This window comes from Phoenix dactylifera, unplaced genomic scaffold, assembly GCF_009389715.1.
Source record: "Phoenix dactylifera cultivar Barhee BC4 unplaced genomic scaffold, palm_55x_up_171113_PBpolish2nd_filt_p 000077F, whole genome shotgun sequence".
Lineage (NCBI taxonomy): Eukaryota > Viridiplantae > Streptophyta > Magnoliopsida > Arecales > Arecaceae > Phoenix > Phoenix dactylifera.
Genome location: NW_024067676.1, coordinates 537,486 through 561,375, shown reverse-complemented (window position 1 = coordinate 561,375; position 23,890 = coordinate 537,486). Strand labels below are relative to the sequence as shown.

The window sequence follows — 23,890 nt, the reverse complement described above, 5'->3', positions numbered from 1 at the left end:
TTTGATCCCGAAGAGACATGACCCAATAGAGGCGGGCCACTTTTAACCTATTAGCTTGTGCACGACTATGCACAAAGTGGTGGCTAAGGTGTTGGTACAGAGGTTGAGAGGTATCTTGCCCAGGATTATTTGCCATGAGCAGGGAGCTTTTGTTGGGGGACGTTCGATTTCTGATAACGTCCTCTGTGCTCATGAGTTCATGACTGATCTGCAGAGTGCTCCCTGTTGTAGGAGTTTGATGGGGGTCAAATTGGATATGGAGATGTTTGGCTTCCACCCACAGTGGATTAGATGGATTCAGGGGTGCATTCTGTCACCATCTTTTGCATTGTTGATAAATGGCTCCCCATCGCGGTACTTTGAGTCATCAGTGGGCCTGAGGCAGGGTTGCCAACTGTCACCACTTTTGTTCATCATTTGCTCGGATCTCTTGTCACGAGCACTTCGCCATGCAGCAGCGTCACAGGAGATTGAGGCATATAGGCTGACGAGGGGTGCGATATGTATCTCACATTTGCTGTTTGCGGATGATTGTTTACTATTGACCCGCGCGACACGGATGTCAACTCTGACTATTAGTGGGATCTTGGAGAGATATTGTGGAGCTTCAGGTCAGATGGTCAACTTATCTAAGTCAGCCATCAGCTTTAGCCCGAGGACTGATCCTTGGGTGAAGACCTCCATCATGAGCAGTTTGGGGATTGCCGAGCAGGAGGGGACCCTTAGATACCTCGGGGTCTCGATTACCGACCGACGCCTGCGGCGGGGGGAGTGCACGTCTATGGAGGCGAGTATCAGAAGGAGACTGGAGAGCTGGCAGGTAAGCACCCTATCGATGATGGGCAGTGTCACCTACTGAAGTTAGTTTTGAGTTCTATTCCTGTTTACCTACTGTCTAATACACTGGTACCGGTGTCTGTGCTCCGCAACTTGGAGAGGATGTTCAGGTGCTTCATTTGGGAGCATCGTGGGGACAGAGGGGGCATCCACCTACTGGCTTGGGAGGTCATTTGTCAGCCAACCAGTCGGGGTGGGTTGGGAGTCCACTCTCTACTCGAGCGCAGGGAGATACTGGCCACTAGGCTTGCAGTCAGATTTCTTCTGGAGCTGGGGAGTCTTTGGGCTTCTCTGCCGAGGGCGAAGTATGGCGACCCCATCACTTCGGCCACTTTCAGAGCTGGACGTGGGTCTTCCTTTATCTGGAGAGAGATATGTACTCGTGCCCCGGGGGTGATGCCTATGATCCGATGGGAGATTGGGGTTGGTCGGACTATCAGCATTCTAGAGGATAGGTGGCTATCGGAGGGCATACTGCAGGACTAGCCCACATTGATGGACCATGGTTGGTTGGAGGGGCGCACAGTGAGTGCTCTATTTGTCCAGGGGGAGCAGAGATGGGATGCAGATCTGGTTAGGCGGGTGTTTGATGAGCAACTCGCAGAGCAAGTGCTGGCCTTACCGATCCCGATGGGGATGACAGTGGATAGGAGGATATGGAGCTTGTCCGGGCGGACGACAGTGAGTTCCCGCAACATAGCGCAGTGGAGAGGAGGAGCAGTGACCCGACATTTTGACGGTACCTAGATCTGGAGACTACATGTTCATCCACGCGTCGCACTATTCCTGTGTTCTGATGCGGCAGGGAGTACGGATAGCAGCAGACTGTGGAGCTTGTCCGGAGGCGGAGGAGTCCATCTATCATGTGCTAGTTGAGTGCCCGCGGGCCGTTCAGATCTGGAGGTGTGCAGGGATTTCCTATGACCCGGGGCAGAGATGGTCGTCCATTGCTGAGTTCCTTCGCTTCCTGGAGATCCCGGGGCAGGGCCCGGGGTGGAGGAGAGAGGGACTTGTGTTGCATACCTAGCCTACCACTTCTGGTTAGACAGGAATGCACAAGTCTTTGAGGGTCGCAGCTCGCCCCCGTGGGCGATGGTGGCCAGGGCTTTTTTGCATGCAGAGGAGTTCCTTAGTACTGTTGTGAGTTCACCTTCCGGGCTGGCCAGGGACATCTGGGGTACCCCTTCTGCTCTTGTAACGCCCAGATATGTTTTCGTATCCTGGGTACCCCCACCCCCTGGTTTCCTAAAGGTGAAATTCGATGGTAGCATGGCAGCTGACCGGAGAGGCGGAGGTGTAGGCTTCGTCATTCGAGATCATGATGCCAGGCTAGTGGGGTTGGGGGGTCAGCGGATCTTCGATGCATCAGTGGTGTGTGCTGAGCTCCGAGCCGCCTGAGAGGGCATATCTTATGCGAGACGGACACTTGGTGCAGACCAGATCATTCTTGAGGGCGACTCGGCCACTGTGATTGATTGGGTCAGGGGTCGAGATCGTGCAGGTGAGGGTAGATCGCTGCTTCTGGACATTCGCAGACTTCTGCAGGCGTGTGAAACCCATCGGGTTACACACGTCTACTGGGAAGCGAATTGGCGCAGCTGATTGGATCGCTTCCTATGCGGCTCACTATTCTGGAGGTTTTATTTTGAGGGAGCCCGACACAGTGTCGGAGTCTCTTTTAGCTTTATTTGTTTCAGATTTTGTAGGCCGTATCCACACCCGTAGGGTGTGAGCCGCCGTTGTACCAAAAAAAAAAAAGAAGAGCAAAGCAATTGCAGCACAAAAATCTCATAGAAAAAAGACAACACGATGGCCTAACCATTTTATTTGCATATGTATCATGGAAATGCTTTAAGATATGTGTTAGTGCACATCGACAAATCATAGGGCCCATATTTGGCTAACTAGGCAACTTATTATTCAATTATCCCATAAATACCACAAACATAAATTCTCTTACACCAAGTAGCAAGCACAAGATGAGTGCTGTGACATTACTCATTATAGCAAGAGGGTTACCTATGATTAACTCTACTACCTTGGCCACAATCAAGTTGGATCAAAAATTAAGCCAACCTAGGTTCCAATATTAAATCATCGACCCGAGTTGACTCAATCTAATCCGACCAAACTCTAGCGAGACTTGGTCCGAAAGTTTTCTGCGCTAAGTTTATTGGGTTGGCCCCTACCCCAGGGCAGCCCAACCCAACCCGCGAATGGATGAATACTTTCTCGTTCCTTCACCATCTTGCTCCGCCTTATCACCATCCACTCCCGACCATAACCCTAAGGGGGCGTTTGGTAACCCCAACAAGATCACCACGGTGATCTAAGATACCTGATGATCCAAATGCTGGGGTGATTTGATCCCGGTGATCTAAGATCAATGTGTTTGTAGGCGATGGTCTAGTGATTAAAAATTTCTGGATATCCACTAGTAACTTGTTTGGTATGGTACGGGGATCTAAAATCACTGACCACATAATACCACAAATACCTTTGATATATCTTATATTGATTTTTTATATATGTTTAATTCTCATGAATTAAAAATGTAAGTCAATATACTAATTCTTATAATAGCTCCATAATTTTGTCACATATTCTACTTTTAGTAGCCCTTATCATATATTTATTAATCATATAAAATATATTATAATAAAATATTAATATATTTATTAATATATTAATTATTAATATATTCTATAAAAATATATTTATTATAAAAAGATGTTATTTTTCATTATAATTAATATTTTTATTTATACTTATAATAGATTTTTTTAATACTAATTATTTTGATTAGAAAAATAAGGTAAATAGAAGTAATATAATAATATATTAAATATTTTATTATATAAATATAAAATATAATAATATATTTTTACTAGAATTTAAAATTATTCTTCAATATTAATATAATAATAATATGATTAGTAATATATTATAATATAATATATATATATCTTTAATATAATATATATATCTTTAATATAATATATAATATCAACATTATATATATATATATGTGTGTGTGTGTGTGTAACATTGACATATGGTATATTGATATATCAATTTTTCTGCTAACTTGAAGGATATTTTTGTCTTTAATTTTTAACCCAGGATCACCGCCCTGGGGTGATCTTGGATTCCAGATCTCAAGAACAAGTATCCCATCATCGAGTTAGGAGATGATTTGAGGAGTGAATATGATTTAAAATCACAGCTATGTAGGGTGCAACCAAATATGAGCATCACCTCCACCCACATTACTCTTGGTCCACGGCGATCAAGCCATACCAAACGCCCCCTAAGCCTTGCTCAAATCGCCCCCTCTATCACTTTCCCCCTTTTCTCCCTCCGACCTCCGCCGTCTCACCGCCGGCGAGGTTCTCCGATCACCACAGCATCAGAGAGAGAGAGCGAGAGAGAAATAGAAAGGGAGGGATATTGATCCGAGATGGATGCCAATGGCGGAAGCGCGTAGGAGGCAGATGCGCGTCCGCTTCACCACCGAGCTCCTGCCGCCGCTGCGAGTCCCGACCACCTCCCTCGCGTCTGCTGCGAGTTCCAAGTCTCCAATTCTCATAAAATGATAAAAGTAATCCGATAAAAAGTCGGACTTAAGTTGGAGATAATCGGAGAAACTTTAAACCATTGGGAAATCATTTAAAGAAGATAAGTTCCTTGTTCTTGTTGCTTTCCATAGCATAGAATTAGTAGTCAAAGGGCTTTATACTTGATTTTCACCTTTCAGCCGTGTCGTTATTTTATTTTAATATAATACCAAATTATATTTATTTGGGAAAGTTGCTTTTGAGTATTTATGCTCATCCCTTCAAATTCCAATTCCTCAGAGATATATAGATTTTTTCTTAAACTTATTTTTGGTAGTTATTCCTAGGAGGCTTTTCCTACTGCTGCTACTATGAAGCTGGCGTTCTCCTCCCCCTCCTATTCTTTGATTGCATCGGCCATTAAATCTTCGATAGCCCAAAATTCTCTCCCAGCTGGCAAATCCCTCCATGCCCATATCATCAAGATTGGCTTTTTACATGAGACTGTTCTCTGTAACCATCTCCTCAATCTTTACTCTAAATCCAGCCAATCTGACAATGCCTGCAAGCTCTTCGAAGAAATGCCCGAAAGAAACCTTATCTCTTACTCCACCTTGATATCTTCCAATTCGCGATCCGGTGATCCCAATCTTGCCTTGCATTTGATGGCTCAGTTGCATAAACTAGCCCTTGAGCCTAACCAGTTCGTGTTCTCTAGCTCGATTGCAGCTTGTTCCAAGTCGAAATCGTTGAGCTTGGGGGAGCAAATGCATGCCCAAGTGATTGTCTCTGGTTTTGGATCAGACCCTTTCGTGAGCACAGCTCTAATTGACATGTACTCAAAGCTTAGTTATCCGGAGTTGGCTGTTTCAGTTTTCAGGCGGAGCCTAGTTGGCGATCCAGTGATGCTTAATTCTATGATTTCCGGTTATGTGGGCTTTGGTGCCTATGAGGATGCTCTACGGCTCTTTGGAGAAGCAAGGCAGGATTTTGATTTCAAGCCAACAGAGTTCAGTTTTGGTAGTTTGATTAAGGCCTGCTCAGAATTGGAAAGGGAGATCGGGGAGCAAATTCATGGATTTATAGTGAAGACTGGATTTGATTCTAATTGTTTTGTTGGAACCTCTCTCATTGATTTGTATGGTAGGTTTGGAGACATAAAAGGCTTGGAAACAGTTTTCAAGAACATCTTATCTGCTGATACTGCTGTGTACAATGCCATGATTGGCGGATACACAAAAAATGAGCTAGATGGGATTGCACTGCAATATTTCTGTGAGCTGAGGTTGGATGGCTTCGACCCTAATGAGTGCACTTTATCTGGTGCTCTTAAAGCCTGTGGAGGTTTGAAGTCTTTTGACTTGGGAATGACAATTCACGGGGTCGTGGAGAAATCCAGATTTCGGCAACATTTGGTAGTTAACACTGCTTTGATTGATATGTACATGAAATGTGGTATGGTGGAGGAAGGTTGTAAAGTGTTTGATTGCATGAATGAAAGAAATACCATCTCATACAATTCATTAATTTCTGGGCATGGGCAAAATGGAAATTTTAATGAGGCTGTGGCCCTGTTTGTTGAAATGAACCGCCAACATCTAGACATGGATCTTGCTACCTTCGTTGCTTTGATGACTTCATGTTGTGGACATGAATGGAGTCTCTATGTTCATGTAATTAAGCATGGTTTTGGGTCAGATTATATGGTCAAAAATGCACTGTTAGATGGTTTACTCAAAAGGGGTGCAGCAGAGGAGGCTATAGAATTTTTCGGCAAGATGAAAGATAGAAATGTCATTTCGTGGACTACAATCATATCAGGCCTCACTCTGTTGGGTCTCCATTCAGATGCAATAAAGCTCTTTAAAACAATGTGCTCTACACAAGTCTATCCTAACAATTTCACTTTTTCCAGCATCTTAAGGGCTTGTGGGCACCTAGCTGGTCTAGACCAAGGAAGATGCATCCATGGATGCAGCATAAAGCATGGGATAATGGATGAATTCACCAACAGTGCTCTTTTGGACATGTATGCAAGATGTGGAGCTTTGGAAGATGGCAGAAGGTTGTTTGATGAACTCATGAACAAAGACATAGTCTCTTGGAGCACAATGATCTCTGGATATGCCCATCATGGATATGGACATGAGGCGCTGGATCTATATGCTAAGATGGAAAAGCATAATGTTGATCCAAGCCATGTGACTTTTGTCTCTCTTTTGTCTGCATGTAGCCACTGCGGTCTAGTTGAAAATGGAGTTCAACTCTTTGATCAGATGGTTTCTAAGTATGGGATAGTTCCATGCATGGAACACTATGCATGCATGGTTGATCTGTTTGGTAGGGCGGGAATGCTGGATAGGGCAAGACTCTTTATCGAAAACATGCCGTTTGAGGCTGATGCATCTGTGTGGACAGTATTTTTAGCTGCTTGCAAGCTTCATGGTAATGTTGAGCTAGCACGACTTGCTAGGGACCATGTAATGGGAATGCAAGGTGAAGATAGCCCAACACTTGTGCTCATGTCCAATATGTATTCTGAAGTAGGGAAGTGGGATGATGCAGAAAACACTAGGAGGAGAATGAGAATAGGATTGAGAAAGGAACCTGGATTAAGTTGGGTGAGGACTACAGAAGAGCCTCTATGCAGTTATGGTGCTATTTAGCAAAAAATGTTCTTCGGCTGCAACATGAAGAATTTGCAATGAGTGCTTTGAACAACAGGGGTACATGGAACAGCCAACTGATTGCTGTTGTGAAGGATGACAAAAGCATGGGCTTCTCAGAGATTTCCAGCCTTCTCCTTCATCTGCATTCTACTATTTAAGCATGGATCTGAGCTACATGGGACAGTGCATCCTTGGTTCCAACCAGAACCATTCAAATTTCTCACTGATGGCGAGCTCTTATGCCTCTCAAGCAATTACTTTTAGCGGAGGGCATCTCTGCAGAATGTTTTCTGGTGATCCTTCTACCGAATTTCTTTCTTTTCTTGCTTTTTCTCCTATAAATTCTAATTCTTGTTGGTTTATTATGAATTGCAGGAGAAAATATTTAAAATCAGATACATAAAGATATGCTCCTCAGAATCAGCAGGATCCTCGTTTTCTTGATGATCGAATCTGTCAGAGCAAGTAAGAGTTCTAAATTGAGGTAGACATTGTTTTTAATTAAACACTATTACCAATGACTGCACTTCTTGTTTGTATATTCTTGGCCTTGGGTTTTACCTATGTTTAATTTAGTTTAGTTTGCCAGGGCACACCACTCTTGTTATTGAAAGAGTACTTCACATCTGTTGTACATTGCACTTCAGGATGACAATGGAAATTTTAGTGCCATGCTTGATTTGATAATATCCTTTAGGTATATTGTAGGTCCCAAATTGGACAATTTTAGATTATTCACACATAATTGCTACCTCTTGAGGCATTTTTGAAACATGTGATGAATTTTAGGTGATCGAGTAAGTCAAAGGTGGCATCATGAAGTAAAGCATCATTATTGTAGATTATGTGAGGAGGGTGTTATCTGCTAATATCAGTGGGCTATTAAATTTGACTAGTTAAGAATCCATTTAAAAAATTGACTAGTTAAGATAGACAAAATAGTAACCTGGCCTTTCTTTCAAAGATGATGCTGAGTTGTGTACCAAAATAGGATGATGCTGAGTTTTTGATAAGGTAGTAGACTTAGTGGAGGGGGAACTTTTGTCTAGGCTTACATATATCTTTGTGGTTTATCTATTTGACCAATGTGAAAATACTATGCAAATTTAAAGAAATGTGTTTTAGAATATCTCCAACTGAGTATGGGTTGATGCACCGGCAAGAAATCCATATAACGTCCAGTTTTCAGTTTGTAAGTCATGTAGAAGTGGTACATCACATTCAATAGTTTGGATCTTTGTTTTGGAATCGTTTATCTTCAAATTCAACCTGAGCAGATCTAGGCTCAAATCTAGGTTGCATTAGGCATCACTTTCATTTTTCATGAAAACTGAAAATAGTCTCTTTTTTTTTAAACCAAATCCCAAAACTTATTTGGTAGTCATTTGGGTTAAGTTTTGTGGCAGCGACGGTGGTGGAGACCATGGTAGCAGTGGCATTGTCAGTAGAGGCTGACGATGGTGGTGGTGGCAGTAGCGATAGAGGCAGTAGTGACAGCCATGGCTTTTTTGGTTTTCAAAAATTGTGAAAATTTGAGATTTTTTTTAGTTTGGACAATTTATCGAAAGTGAGAAAGGATTTTCAAAAACTAAAAATGGAAACTTGGTTCTAAATGAAAACTGAAAGTTGGAAACTCGAGTTGATGCCAAACAAGCCCTAGTTTACCATGCATGGTTCAGGTGCGCACACTCCAGCTGTCCAAATATACAATTCTCCCGTGTAGTTATTTTATATTATTATAATATCAAATTATTTTCATTTCTGAAAGTTACTTTTGCGTATTTATGCTCATCCCTCCAATTCCACATCCTCAGAGATCTACAGATTTTTTTTTTACTCATTTTTGGTGGTTATTGCTGGTAGGCTTTTCCTACTGCTGCTAGTATGAAGCTGGCGATCTCCACCCCCTCCTATTCTTTGATCGCATCGGCCATTAAATCTTCGATAGCCCAAAATTCTCTCCCAGCTGGCAAATCCCTCCATGCTTATATCATCAAGATTGGATTTTTACATGAGACTGTTCTCTGTAACCATCTCCTCAACCTCTACTCTAAATCCACCCAACTTGACGATGCCCGCAAGCTCTTCGAAGAAATGCCTGAAAGAAACCTTATCTCTTATTGCACCTTGATATCTTCCAATTCTAGGTCCGGTGATCCCAATCTTGCCTTGCATTTGATGGCCCAGTTGCATAAACTAGCCCTTGAGCCCAACCAGTTCGTGCTCTCTAGCTCGATTGCAGCTTGTTCCAAGTCAAAATCTTTGAGCTCGGGGGAGCAAATGCATGCCCAAGTGATTGTCTCTGGTTTTGGATCAGACCCTTTCGTGAGTACTGCTCTAATTGACATGTACTCAAAGCTTGAATGTTAGAATTCATTTAGCAATGATGGGGACTGATGTGGGTGGCCATAAAGATTTTGGACTTTGGCACGGGTTGACCAGTCATGGAAGTCAATTCATGTGTATTCATGGAAGTCAATTCATGTGTATTTGCCAGATCCTTCCAACCAAACGCTCCCTATTTTGTTGTTGCCTATGTGGTTCAAGCTATCTTTTGCAAAAATTAGCCATACGCATCACCATCATGCATTGACAATGATCAATAGTCGATGCATTGTGCGTGTTATTTAGCCAGAGTCTCATGATCACAAACAATGACGAAAGGAAAAACTAAAATCCTGCAGAAGAAAGCATCTGTGTGCATCTTATGTGGCAGTAGAGGATGTGGAGTCGGGGGGTAGTAGAATTTTATTGTCATTTTCTGTGTCCAATGAAGCTCCATATTTCTTAGCAAAGCCTTTGAATTCACTACTTTATATATCTCTAGATGTTAAAGGACTGGGTAAATTGTCTCGTCAGGAGTATAAATGTTATGACACAATATATTTGCTGTACTCAGGCTGAGTATTTACAGATTATACGGTTCAAGGATGTGCTATTCTTACCCAAAATTTAGTATTGAAAAAAATCTTTTATGTTGTCAGTTTAATTGATTGTTCTTCGAAATTTAAAAAATCTGATGAAGTCAAAAATAGTCATTGTGGTATCACTCTTGTTCTTTTGGGACGTTTCTCTTTACGTATAAGTTTAATGAATGATTTTCCAAATTTGGCTGTCAACACGAATAACCACAGAGATATCCCCACAAGGGTATGAATGTTGTTTGCTACTCATCCCTAATTTACATTTGTTATTTTCAGGATTTCTGGTTTGAAAGAGATTCATCCCTGTGGATGCTGCCTTGCATGAACAATGATCTTCTGAGTCATATCAAGAAAGCTGGTTTCTCAACTCTGCAGGACCTACTGGATCTTCCCGATGCAAATTTGCAGAGGTTGCGACAGTTTCCTTCTTCAGAGTTATACCACGTATAACTTTGCTGTATAAGTTATCTTTGTAGTTACCGGTGACCAATATTTATATAAGGTACAACTGCTTATAGCTTATCTCTCTTCTTCAGATGTTGTAATGTATCTTTATGAAGCTCATTTTTTTACTACTTGGTGAAAAATAGTTATTTTCATTCATAAGCAGTTAAAATTCATTAAATTTTATATAAAGCATGACTTAATCCATAAGAGCCTAAAACTTAAGGTTTCTGGATCATAAACATCAATTTTTTTTTTCATCTCTTCAATCTCAAAAGCTCTTCCCAAACAGACTTGTTTTGGCAACTAGAAGTCCGGTGAGTAAGCTTTTAGTCTACACTTGCTGCTTATGGTTTGTCCCGTCAAAATAATAACAAATTTCATTATTTCTTTTAGTAGATGACAATAAATTATTCGCTACTAATTATTAGTTTTTTAAAAAATTATAGTTTTACCTGCCCTATCTTTTTTTTAAAATATTTTTAATTAGATACTTTGAGTTACAGGAAATTTGATGCTGCTGTCTATAAACTAACCAACATCTTTAGTGTGTCGTCACCAAGGGCAAAAATATCTTTACCCTTTTTAAACTAGTTCATTCCAGTATCCCTAATTATCTCTCATTCCGTTCTGACCCTCCACTGCCGTTCTCCGGCATTTGTCGATGGTCATCTAGCCAGACCTTCAACCATCCTAGTTGCCTCTCAGCCAGCGAACAACACATCTCCTTTTTATGAGATGCATTTGGATAACATTCTTTTTCAATTGGGTATGGCTTCAACCATTCTTGGAGTTGGGCTAAGTTAACCACAGACATATTTTAATTAATAGTCGTATAACGGATATATCAAGTTATAGTGGTTTATAGTTTTGGTACCTAGAGTTTTGTGGTCACTCTATGCATAGCTATTCACTGATTGAAAAGCACTATATTTTTAGGGTACTAAAGATGTTTTAGATTTTTTATGCGAACCTAACTGACAAAAAGCTAATTGACTCGAGCAAAGATTGCGAACAATATATGAGTCTTTTAGTGAATACATCATTGATGCTAGAGGCAAGCCTATTATTACATTATTGAAGACAATAAAGAGACTAATGATGCAAAGATTTTAAGCAAAGAGAGATGGCTTGGAAAATTTTGATGTAGTTATATACCTGAAGATTCAAAAGGAAGTCCATTGCATTCAATTTTGTGGTTGCTTAAGGGGAAAAAGCTTTCCCCTATGTTGTCATGCTGTGGCAGCAATAATGTTTATGAGAAAGGAAGATGGTTGATGTAGAAGCTGGGATCACTCTGGCATCCTATGTTGTGATGTTGTGGCAGTAATAATATCATGAGGAAGTAATAATATCATTGATGCTAGAGGCAAGCCTATTATTACATTATTGAAGACAATAAAGAGACTAATGATGCAAAGATTTTAAGCAAAGAGAGATGGCTTGGAAAATTTTGATGTAGTTATATACCTGAAGATTCAAAATGAAGTCCATTGCATTCAATTTTGTGGTTGCTTAAGGGGAAAAAGCTTTCCCCTATGTTGTCATGCTGTGGCAGCAATAATGTTTATGAGAAAGGAAGATGGTTGATGTAGAAGCTGGGATCACTCTGGCATCCTATGTTGTGATGTTGTGGCAGTAATAATATCATGAGGAAGTAAGTTGAGGACTTTGTCGATAATCGATATTCCAAACCCACATTTATTGAAGCATATGAGTACATGATTTAGCCAGTCTCTGGCATGCAATCATGACCCAGAACAGCTCAGGGACTCTTTAAATAATTAGAAGAAGAGGCACCTTATTTGGATGTGACAAATGCCTCGAGGGCACAATTCAAGATAGCAGCTAAGTGGATATATAGCATAGGAGAGAGAGCATAGACTTCATCCAGCCAGCCTATAAGGATTCAAGATTTCAGTTGCCTATCTTTTGCCATTTTCAAACTCAAGGAATGTGAGTGCAACTAGGTAAAAGTAGGGGGGTGAGTTTAAACTTATGTTGGAGATATATAACTTAGGCCATATATTTTGACTTCAAAATATCCAAGACATTGTGAAATTGCTCGGAATCAGAAAGGTTTGGAGTGGTTCTGGTGCAGAATTTGAATGAAACAATGGTTTGGGATTAGTATAATTCCATCACTTGTTGCTTTTAGTACATTAGGTCAGGTAAAGCCCTTTGATTCAGCAAGTAAAGCCATTTGATTAAGCAGTCAATCTGACTCTTATTGCAGTAGCTGAGATAGTCCCTAAAACATCCAACCTAGGACTGTCCCAAAACATTCAACATTAGACCCCATTGATTGTGAACTTGAGACTCTTAATACACCACATGTTTAATATGAGACCCTATAAAACAGCTACCTGCAACAATCTATGAAGCCAGCATACAAAACATCAAACATTTGCTCTTTCTTTTCCAGCCATGAAGCATCAAACTTATTATTAGAGGTGGCGATCAGATCGGGTCGGGTCAGATTGGATATAAATCGGATCAAAAATTTGTCAACTTAAACTTGTCCTAATTATTAAACAGGCCAAAAATTTAGATCTGAAACCGACCTGTCTATTAAATAGGTAATACATGCATAACGAATTTATTAAATAAGTCAAATCAGGTTAAACGGGTTAAATAGGTTAAGTGGGTTTTTAACGGGTTAAGTAGATTTAAACGAGTTAACCAATTAAGCGAGTCAGTTTAAATAGAGTAGAAACATGTTAAGCAGATTTTAAATAGGTTAAATATATCTTAAAAAGGTTAAACAGGTTAAACGGGTTATCTGACCCAATTCAACCCGAATATTAAATAGGCTAAACAGATTAAATGTACCAAATGTCTGAGACCTGAACCCGATCCAAATGTCAAATAAATTAAACAAGTCATCCTATTTACGACCTGAACTCGTTTAGTCCAAATCTAAACCTGTTTATGGCAGGTTGACCACGAGTCAGATTGACGTGTCGGCTTATATTTTGCTAGCTCTACTTCTTATTGCGCTGCAAGAGCCTTTTAATGATTTCTCTCCATGCAAATCATGACAACGAACGTAACCACATTCGCAGTTTACTTGGAACATCAAGTTGAGATTGGAGATTGAACCGAAAAATGAAAGAATAATCAAGAAAATTAGAGCAACGACAACACATCTCGCATATTTTTGAAAAAAAGACCAACCAGGATTTATGTTGGTCGATGACATCCTTAATAATGTCGATAGGGTGAACTGAAGAGAACCGAAGCTTGCTTCAATTGCTTTCTCTCTCCCTCCTCTCCCTCTTTCCTCTCTCTCCCTCTCCATTCAAGTTTCTTTAAATGCCATGAAGCCTCAGTTACTTAGAGAAATAATTCGCGGTATCCTTAGTACCAAAACTCCATCCCGAATAACTGATATAAAGAACATTTTGATCCCACAACAAATTTATTTATCATGTGATCATCAGGTACAACTACTCTACTAACGTAGATGAACGTCGGAACTACATCAGAATAATTTGGTAATTCAAACGGCCCAAATGAAAAAAAATTAAAGAAGAAAAAGTGAGCAAGAATTGCTCAAATTAGAGAAGATGATATTATAATTTTTCTAATCCTTCTCAAAAATTTTAGCACATGCACGAGATTGCATATGCCCAATTGGCAGCAATTTAACAAGAGCCAGCAGCATCCAAAGCTACCACTCGAGCCACATGTATCCTGTTTCCGAAACAAGATGACACCAATAAAACATCCTGTTTTTAAGTAGAATTGTTAAATCTATAAGATTTTAGAAAAGAAAAAGTTCACACCGACTAAGAAAGAAATATGGTATCTAGTGTGTTTTTCTTTGAACTTCGTATAAATAAATTGAAAAATTATACAAAGCTTTCCAATATTAAAAACAAAAAAGTGAATTTCTGCTGTAGAAAACAACATTACAGTTTGAAGTGACCATTTTATACCCTTATTTGAAGTAAGGGAGAAGTTTGATTTTCATTTACAGCATTAAGTATCAACAACCATGCTACAAAAAATAGTGCTGCTCTGTTAGATGGCACCCACTAAGAAATTTTGGTAAAAGAGAATGCTCATAGATGGATACCAGTCACCACTTGTTCCTGTGATCATTTTCTGAGATGAAGATTAGTGCAGGCTAGACAAGAGCCTAGATTTGGATTGTGCCAGGACTCAAACTTTGCTGGAAAATAAAACTGCATATCAATCAAACATTCAAACATTAGGTGCACCAATTGACTGAGCCAGCTCCTCCAAGAGTTCCCTCTGCTCCATGGCTGCACATGCCTGCAAAGAACACGAGTGACAAAATATTCAGTTTTGTGAGATTTCTTGCATGATTAAACTAATTTAAACTTAGGAGCTGCATGAAGTTTCACTATTTTGTTTAAACTTGTCTTTTGTTGTACAGAAAGTTCTTTGAGACAGTAATTGTCATTAGTTCTTAGATGGCAAACTCAAAAAATGCTTTGATAAATTAAACCGGATATAACCTAGTTTATTGCAGAACTGAACTTGAGTTTACATCTCAATCATGGACATTTAAGAATATGCCTATATAACAGCATGACAACAATCACTCGCACCATAAAGAGAACAACTATTTGATTCATCGGCACCTCTTGTGGACATGTCTCGTACCTTAAAAAATGCTATATTAAAAGAATAAATAAATTATTTTCCCTATTCCATTTTTTTTAAAAAAATGAATCACAAGCAAATCTAAGAAGGATCATAACTTAAACAGTCATTCCTCATGACCACAAACCTGAACGGCTGTCTCAATATTTCCAGAGAGAAAGGACGTGAGCTCAAAGTTCATCTTCAACCGGTGGTCGGTTACTCTATTATCCTACAAATCAATACAAAGTCATCAGATTATTAGATAGGATGGGGGAATCAAAGATCCCTGCATTATTATGATTTTTATTTTTGAAAAAAAAAAATGTTCTATTAGGGAAATTTGATCATCAACTATCCTGAGTTGAAACACATACGTCTATCAATCTTACGCACCTAATAGTGAAAATTGAATAAATTTATCCAACAGTTGGTCTTAATTCTGAAAATGGCAAAGATTATCTGTTTACCTTGTAATTGTATGTCCTTATTTTTTCTGCACGAGCACCAGTGCCAACCTACAATTTTCAAGCAATTTTTTGCAAATGCATCTGATGGTTAAAGATTCATCATAATGATTATCCGATATAAATGTGATAAGGTTCTTACCCATCTCATTCAACAATGCTCAGAAAAAGTACTCAAACAAAACAGTCTAATTATCATATTTTATTATTATTTGAAAAGTTAGTGGGCATGCTAAAACAAAGCATATAACAAATAAACATCCAACTTCATTCAACCATGCTCAGAAAAAAGTACTAAAATAAAGCAATCTAGTTAATCATATATTATTATATTTGAAAGGTTACTCGGCATAAAGAAAACACATAAAAATAAAGGTAGGAGAATATCGATAAAAAAGAAAAACAACAAGTGCTTGCAAAATGTCAACCTCTTTTCCCTTTTCGGTTCATGTATGGTCTTTGTCTACTTGAGACACTTCTTAGCAGTTCAAGATAGACTATGATGTATATATGGTTTACTAAAGCAATAAATTTTGAGTGTTCTTAATGTCGAGATTCAAAAAGCCCAGGGGTTGTTTGGATGCCAGGTGTTCTAAAACGGATTTGCACAAATTATAAATTATATGACTTTTATTTAATTGTTGTTTGATTGCTTTTTATATAACTTCTTTTAGAAAACTGACAGATCATAAAACCTGAAAATTGAGTTTTATGAATATCAGCCTCACCGAAAAAATAAAAATTTAAAAATAAATTCACAAAACCTGTTTTACATAAACTCAGTTTTCATGATTATCTGTCTTACTAAAGCTTATAAACAACCAAACAGCCCATCAAATTCAGTTTACCATCTGGTGGAGCCAAATCAGTTTCAGTTTCTGCATTCGGCAGTTGTAGTGGCTCCAATTTTGGCAACATAAACCACAAAATAACAAGAAACTTTAGGAAGAAACATCAAATAGAAATATAATATAAAGACAGATAAAGCCAATGAGGAGAATATAGTAGACACCATCATAGAGAACATTGTATCAGCTGGGAGTCCAAGTGTTTTGCTTCAATTATTTGGGGCTCAAATATTTATCAACATAACAAATAAAAAAAATATAATGACAATAAATGGTAATCTAAATCTAAATGTCTGTTACCCTAAACCAAAGAAATGTGAATTATAAATCATCTTTATATAAACATAGCGGGCAAAAGAAATCCACAGATTCCCTGAAGTCCTGAACACTTGCAATATTTTGAATTAAAATTTGAAAATTTCATGAAAGATCCAAAAAATTTGAATAGAAAGATAACAAATCCACAAGTTCTAAATGAGAGGATTAAGAAATACATATAGAACTTAGGTTTCGGAACTTGATACCATATGAGAGGAGATTTAAGCTTGAGTCTCACAGATTAGAAATAAATTTTTACAAATTCACTTTTTTGGGATGCCTAAGTACACAACTTGGATCCACTTGACACCAGGAGGCTCTGAAGTTTTAATCTTCTCAATACTTGCAAAATCTGAATTTAATCTTTATAAAGTCCTTTTTGTGAAATTCAATTACATGATGAGATAACCAAAACAAGCACAAACGTCCCATATATACATAAAATTGAGCATTATATAGATCATTATCGGATGAGACTCTGAAAACAAACCCTTGTTTCACATTGGATTTGTTTTTGGAATTTCAAGTAAAAGTAAGACTAGGCTCACTTTGTAACCTGAGGACTTTTGTGGACTGAAGATGGATCTTTTTAAAAGAATTGAAACAATTATATACTAATATCATATGTACTTTAACTTTATCCAGAAATTATTGATAGGGAGATATTTTCAAATTATGAGCTTATATTTTCAAACTGATCCTGGTTGTCAGGATACAACAGACTGAAAAAATTAGAAAAAATATTTTATCACAACATATTTTATAATTCCAAGGGCATGGCAGTGGCACCCTTCCAAATAAACCCTAGTAAGGTATATAAATGAACTCCTCAACCCAAACACTGGTCCCTCTTCCCATTTTTCTAAAAGCTGGCCAGGCGCCCACCTAAACACTTGCCTTACGCAGAGCAGGCCTAAAGTGCCATGCCTAGGTGTGGCGGCAAGAATGTCATGAATGTCATGGGTTCGGGTTTATATAGGTCGAATGCCCATTAAGCCATAACCGACCTTTATAGTTAAATAATTTATCCCTTCCCCATTACCCGTTTATGCAATGCCATATGCCGTAACCCTAAGCTTCACTAAGAGAATGGAAGAGAGGGAAGATGATGAGCAGTTCCAATAGTCGAATTGTATCAGTAGTAGTAGTTCAGGAAGTTGGGCGGCCACCTAGGTGCCTGCCTAGAACCTAGGCACTGAGCAGCCCCCTAACTGCCCATTTCGCTCCTCCAGTCTTTTAAAAATAATGCCCCTTCCAACTACAGCACTACCTTATTTTTGACGGTAGAAAGTTTACGATCACCTTGGCAAATGAGGATCCATGAAGGCGATCCCAAGTAGTTGGGGAAAAGATGGATGGTTATGGTTGTTGCAGGTAGTTCAAGAGCACCTTCCTAATACAATAAAAGAATTCAAGTCTTCCTAAAGCAACAAGATTAAAATGAAATGGTCTATTTCTTATTGATTTTTTCCCAAATAAGACCTAACACATATTCTTAAACTAATGATACTTTTTTCTTAAGAATAGGAGGGAGTCCCATACGGGAGTCCCACCCATATATAACTACCACTGGACCTCCTCTCACCCTAGTAATATAATTACTCGAGGTCAAATCTCAGTAATAACACCACTTCAAGACTCACTCACCCCCCCCCCCCCCCACCCCTAAAACACCCCCAGCCACACCCGAACCCAATTTATAAGCAAAGGGGTATGACCATGGAAGTAACACTCAAACTATTCATACTTGAACACTTATATAAGGGGTGTCTAAGTTATTTTTCTAGCGCTAAATAGAAGGAAAAAGAGTGGTTAATTTTTTCATGTCTAGCAACCGAGCATGCATAATGCACGTTTAAAGGAAAGAACTGAAAATAAAATTTCAAATCACATTAAATAAAAACTATAAAAATATTATATAGATAAAAATAATATTCTTATAAATTGGATTATTATCAAGGAGAGAGACTTAAAAGGAAAAAATTACTATATAGAGATGGAAGATTTTAAATTAAAAATTTATGTCAATAAAAATTAAATTTTAAATGCTAATCATTCTAGAATAGTTTAGTTGGTTTGTGATTGGAGTGATACATGAATTAAGCAATTAAAATAGGAAAGAAAAAATAGATGCAAAAGAGCTAATACGCTACCTATTAATTTTCCAAAACTAGGAAGGCATTTGTTGATTGGTTGGATTTCCATTTTGCTAAGATTCGCCAAAGAGAGACAGGTGATTTTGAAAAAATATTATGGGCATTTTCATCTGGAAAGTTGGCAGATGGAATCTAAAGGAGATTACGCCAAAATTCAAAATCATCATTTCCATTATAATATAGAAAGATATAGTTTATTAAAAATGACAATTTTAAACTTTGGCGTACTTTTCTCTTGATTTAGATCATCAAATTTTCAGACCAAAAGTGCTTAATTTTTTTTCAAAATTATCAATCTTTTTTCATAGCTAAAATGGAAATCTGACCAAACAACATATGCTTGCCTTTTTTGTAGGAATAAATAAGGTAACATTTTAGCTCTCTTTCCTATATGTCTTTCCTATCTTAAGTACTTGATTCATTCATCTCTCTCCAATCATTGACCAACTAAACCATTAAAGATCAATTAACATTCAAATTTTATTTTTTTATTGTTAGAGTTGCTTAATTTAAAATCTTCCATCTAATATTGTAGTGTTTTCCTCTTAAGTTTCTCGTAACAATATATTTTATATAAGTAACATTTCATATTCATTTTAATAATTTGTATGTAAGGATTTAAAAACTAATATTCATTTGCTCTTTCTGCTAATGTGTATTTCACATGCCTAGTTGCCAGTATGTATGGAAGCCCTTTTCATATGAATATCTATATTACCGTAATGACCTTCTTCCTGAGGATTACTTCTTTCAACAAAATATTACTATCTATTTTTGGGAACATTAGAAGATGTTAAATAAGTTCACTCTTTCCCTTCATTTAATTCCCTTCACTTTATACCACCAATTTTATCATATATGATACAAATATACATTCTCCATTGCCAGTCCATTGGCTACTCTCTTACCAATTATTCTTCACCAACTCATTTTTATCAAGCTAATCTATCACAATTTCATCTCACAGGGAAGGATTTTTCTCCTTTTTATTGATGGCTAGAATGTGATCGATCCAACAATCATTCAAGTCACATTTGTAGGGATCATCTACCATTGAAAAATCGTTAAAAGAAATTACATCAAGAAGATGATGACTAATTTTTAACATGATGAATAGGTAGAAGATCAATCGGTCCACGCAATAGTTACCATGGCTGCAAAATTTCTTTCAGGATACTTTGCCAAGATTTTTTTTTTATTTTTGAATCCTCCATTGACAATTTATACAATTTGAAAATTGCAACAAGACCAGCTCAGTTTGGTAAAATGTCAAAACACACTTAAAAAATGTTTCCCATCAATCTTCTTTCAACCAACATTCTGTAGGTGAGAAAAAATTGGCATCATGTATACGATGACAACATTGACCATCTTTACTACTTAGGCCCTGTTTGGGGGAGCTTTTGGAGGGCCAGAAAGCACTTTCTGGTCCTCCAAAAGTACTTTTAGATGAAAAACTGTGTTTGGTAAATTTTTCAAAAAGCTGTTTCAGCTTTTGCGGGAAGCTGAAAACAGCTTTTGGGAGGAAGCTCCAATTTGGAGCTTTTGGGAGGAAGCTGTTTCAGCTTTTTCGGAAAGCTGTATTTTTGACAAAAATGCCCATATTAAAATAACATAATTACACAGTTTGTCCCTTTTATAAACCTAAAAATCTGTTGGAGCCAAGAACCCTAATCGTCATACTCCCTTCCGTAAGAAAAGGTATTTTTCTTTTCAATTTTTGTATGCATCTCTTGAACCACATTTTAGAAGAAAAAAATTTTTAATCCTTTTCCATACCTTCCAAAATCAATCTATTATTTTTTTATTATTATCTACCTCGCGGCCCACGCTGAGGTCCTCCTCGAGCGTGGACCACGAAGAAGAGCCCCTGGACCGCGAAAAATTATTTCATGAAAAATTATGAAAAAATATTATGAAAAATTATTTTATACTAATAATTATAATATTTTATACCTTTATTTTTGTATTATACTATAAATATAATATCATATTATATTATATCATAATACATTAATATGTTATGTTAAATAATTTAATATTATGTTATATTATGGAAAATTAATTTATACTAATAATTATAATATTTTATACCTTTATTTTTGTATTATACTATAAATATAATATCATATTATATTATATCATAATACATTAATATGTTATGTTAAATAATTTAATATTATGTTATATTATGAAAAATTAATTTATACTAATAATTATAATATTTTATACATTTATTATTGTATTATACTATAAATATTATATTATATTACATTACATTATAATACATTAATATGTTATTTTAAATAATTTAATATTATGTTATATTATGGAAAATTAATTTATAATAATAATTATAATATTTTATACCTTTATTATTGTATTATACTATAAATATGGTATTATATTACATTACATTATAATACATTAATATGTTATTTTAAATAATTTAATATTATGTTATATTATGAGAAATTAATTTATACTAATAATTATAATATTTTATACTTTTATTATTGTATTATACTAGAAATATAATATATATTACATTATATCATAATACATTAATATGTTATGTTAAATAATTTAATATTATGTTATATTACTAAATATTAATTTACTCTAATAATTTAATATTAATGCTATATTAACATAATATTATTTTATATTACAATAATATTATACTATATCGTATATTTATGTATTAATTTATGTTATGTTTTATTATGTTCTGTTGTATAATACTATGCAGTGTCCTTTATGGTAATTTTGTCACACAAAAGTACTTTCTCGGTTTGTTTACCAAACACAAAACAAAGTACCACAGCACTTTACGAATGTAATTACCAAACAGCAAACAACTTTTTATAACAGCTCTACTTCAGGCAGCTCTACTTCCAACAGCTCTACTTCCAACAGCTCTACTGCCAACAGCTCCCCCAAACAGGGCCTTAATGGTGGCGACAAACAACTTGTATTGAGAGAGGGGCGAGAGGGGAGAGAGAGAGATGACCTTTTTAAACATGAATGTTTTGAGTTCTCATCATCATAGAAAAAGAGAGACAGAGAAGACAATAAATACTAAAAAAAAAGGAAAGGAAACAGCAGGCTATTCTCACCCTCAGCCATGATTCTCATTGGGTTCATACAACCAGAAAATGTCTTCAATATTGGACTTTGCAGAAAAAACCTGAGATTTTGACGTATCAGTCCCCATTTTCCAACCCAATCCTCAAAATATCCCCTTTCTTCTGAAGAGGCATCTAGCTCCTAATTTTTGGTAAATGGGACAAAACAGTCCCTGCAATACAACTAATGACTAATTTCTTTAATCTGTTCCTGCTTAAATGCCAACTATAACCTGAATTCTTTTAGAATGATAGGAAAAACACCTTAAAGGAAAGGAGAGTAAAGAGAATAAAGAAAAATTGATATCATAGTCACTGTTAACTAGAAAAAGATTGGAGTTAATCATTACTCATTAATTAAGAAACAGAGACTGTTTCTCCCATTCATCAAAAAACAGGTGCTAAATGTCTTTTTAGAAAGAAAAGGGACTATCTTGAAATTTTATGCTGAAGGGGCAAATAGGTCAAAACCCCTAAATCATGGGTTATAAAACTATAAAATAGAGGGTTCATGTCAGAAATTTGGTTCATTGTTCTATAACCAAGGATTCTAGACCCGCTCTGACCCAGTTTGTCCTAGCCATTCCAGATCAACCTGTAAAAAGACTGGGTCCTGGGACACATCCAAGACCCTAGGTCTTTCCAAACTGGGACTGGTGCATCCTGATACTTGAGATGGCGTAACATCCTAGGAGAACTTTTATTTTTTCATTTTTTTTCTCTTCAGTTTTTGAATAATGGTTGCTTAGGTGTAACATGTTTCATCCCCATACTGTACCAATCTAGCCCAGACTAAGATAAGCCTTGATACCAGGATTTAAAACATTGTCGATAACAATCTCATCCTTTCAAGTAGATTCAGAACTAGTATTTTGTTCATTATCAGATCATTTCTTTTCTTCTTTCCCAAGAAAATCATGCCCCTATTTGCTGGTTCCTTGAACTCATTTACTCTCCCCTAACCATGATTCTCATCAAGTTCTTATAACCAATCAAAGTATTCAATAACTGGAAGTGGCAATAAAGAACGTCTGAGTTTGTGTAGATGATCTAGGTTGTGTCCATGGCTTCTAGAACTAGCATAAAGCAGGTTCACAGAAAGGATGATAAATTCTATTGCGCTTCAGAAATTTTGGTTCATTGCTCTGTCAACACTCCCAATCCTTTCAGATTGTTTCGAGGCAGTATTTGCTCATTATTTGATCTTTTCTTTCTAGCAAATCATACATACTTATTTCATATATTGCTGATTCTTGTAACTCATTTACCTGACATACTTCTGCATCAGCAGTTGCCTCTCCGGTCATTTATTATGCTTCGGAAATTTGGGTTCATTGTTTATCAACAACTCCAACCCTTGCAAGTAATTTCACAGCTAGTATTCGCTCAGGGTCAGTATTAACCAATCATTTTATCTAATTTTTTCTAGGGTAATCATATATTTTCAGGTCAGATTTGTCTGTTTCCCTGTAACTCATTTGTTTAGCATACCTTGCATCAGCTGTTGCCTTTTCAGACATCCATTATATCACATAAGACATGTTTGTTTGCTCCTGAATAAGTGTTCTATTATATCTCAAATGCACCTATTAAGCCAAGCAATCACTGAATACCTGCTTCTACTTCTAAGGATGCAATTTCATTCCTACTTTATGGTATAAACATTCATGACATACTACAGAGTGCAAAAAGCAGATCTTGAACTTTGGTTCTCATTGCTCGATGTCTATTAGCTTTTCCTCATGCTTCCAATACATTTTGGATTAAAAAGTAAAAATGTAACTTTCATCGTTCAATTAAATCTGAGAGGACCAATGCTTGTGTTCATCCAAAAACTAGCCACCATATACTGGAGAGCTTATTGCTGCCTTTCACCTACTGAATCAAAGTACTGTGAAGTTATGCTTTAGAATCCTCATCTGCACCAT

General features: G+C 37.0%; 2 protein-coding genes across 6 annotated transcripts in view; one reads left to right on the top strand and one right to left on the bottom strand.

The window, feature by feature from the left end:
- Window positions 1-4,095: 4,095 nt before the first annotated feature.
- Window positions 4,096-23,716, top strand: LOC120104703 (pentatricopeptide repeat-containing protein At3g02330, mitochondrial-like). Of its 3 annotated transcripts, XM_039116276.1 has the most exons (4): window positions 4,096-7,356; window positions 7,439-7,528; window positions 10,264-10,489; window positions 23,254-23,716. In XM_039116276.1, exon 1 carries the CDS (start codon window positions 4,766-4,768, stop codon window positions 7,058-7,060), a length of 2,295 nt encoding a protein of 764 aa, XP_038972204.1. In that variant the 5' UTR covers window positions 4,096-4,765; the 3' UTR covers window positions 7,061-7,356; window positions 7,439-7,528; window positions 10,264-10,489; window positions 23,254-23,716. The 3 variants fall into 3 exon arrangements, with proteins under 3 accessions (XP_038972204.1, XP_038972203.1, XP_038972205.1); XM_039116275.1 differs by lacking the exon at window positions 23,254-23,716 and having other exon boundaries at window positions 10,264-10,562; XM_039116277.1 differs by lacking the exon at window positions 23,254-23,716 and having other exon boundaries at window positions 7,439-7,547; window positions 10,264-10,562.
- Window positions 14,228-23,890, bottom strand: part of LOC103697651 (peptide chain release factor APG3, chloroplastic) — a 34,361-nt gene continuing 24,698 nt past the window's right edge. For 2 of the 3 annotated variants that reach the window (XM_039116278.1, XM_039116280.1), the window contains 3 exons: window positions 15,516-15,563; window positions 15,194-15,277; window positions 14,228-14,712 (listed from right to left, as the gene is read on the bottom strand). In XM_039116278.1, the coding sequence (XP_038972206.1) occupies window positions 14,641-14,712; window positions 15,194-15,277; window positions 15,516-15,563 (204 nt within the window). In that variant the 3' untranslated portion in view covers window positions 14,228-14,640. The remainder of the gene's footprint in view (window positions 14,713-15,193; window positions 15,278-15,515; window positions 15,564-23,890) is intronic. The other variant, XM_039116279.1, reaches the window with a different exon arrangement.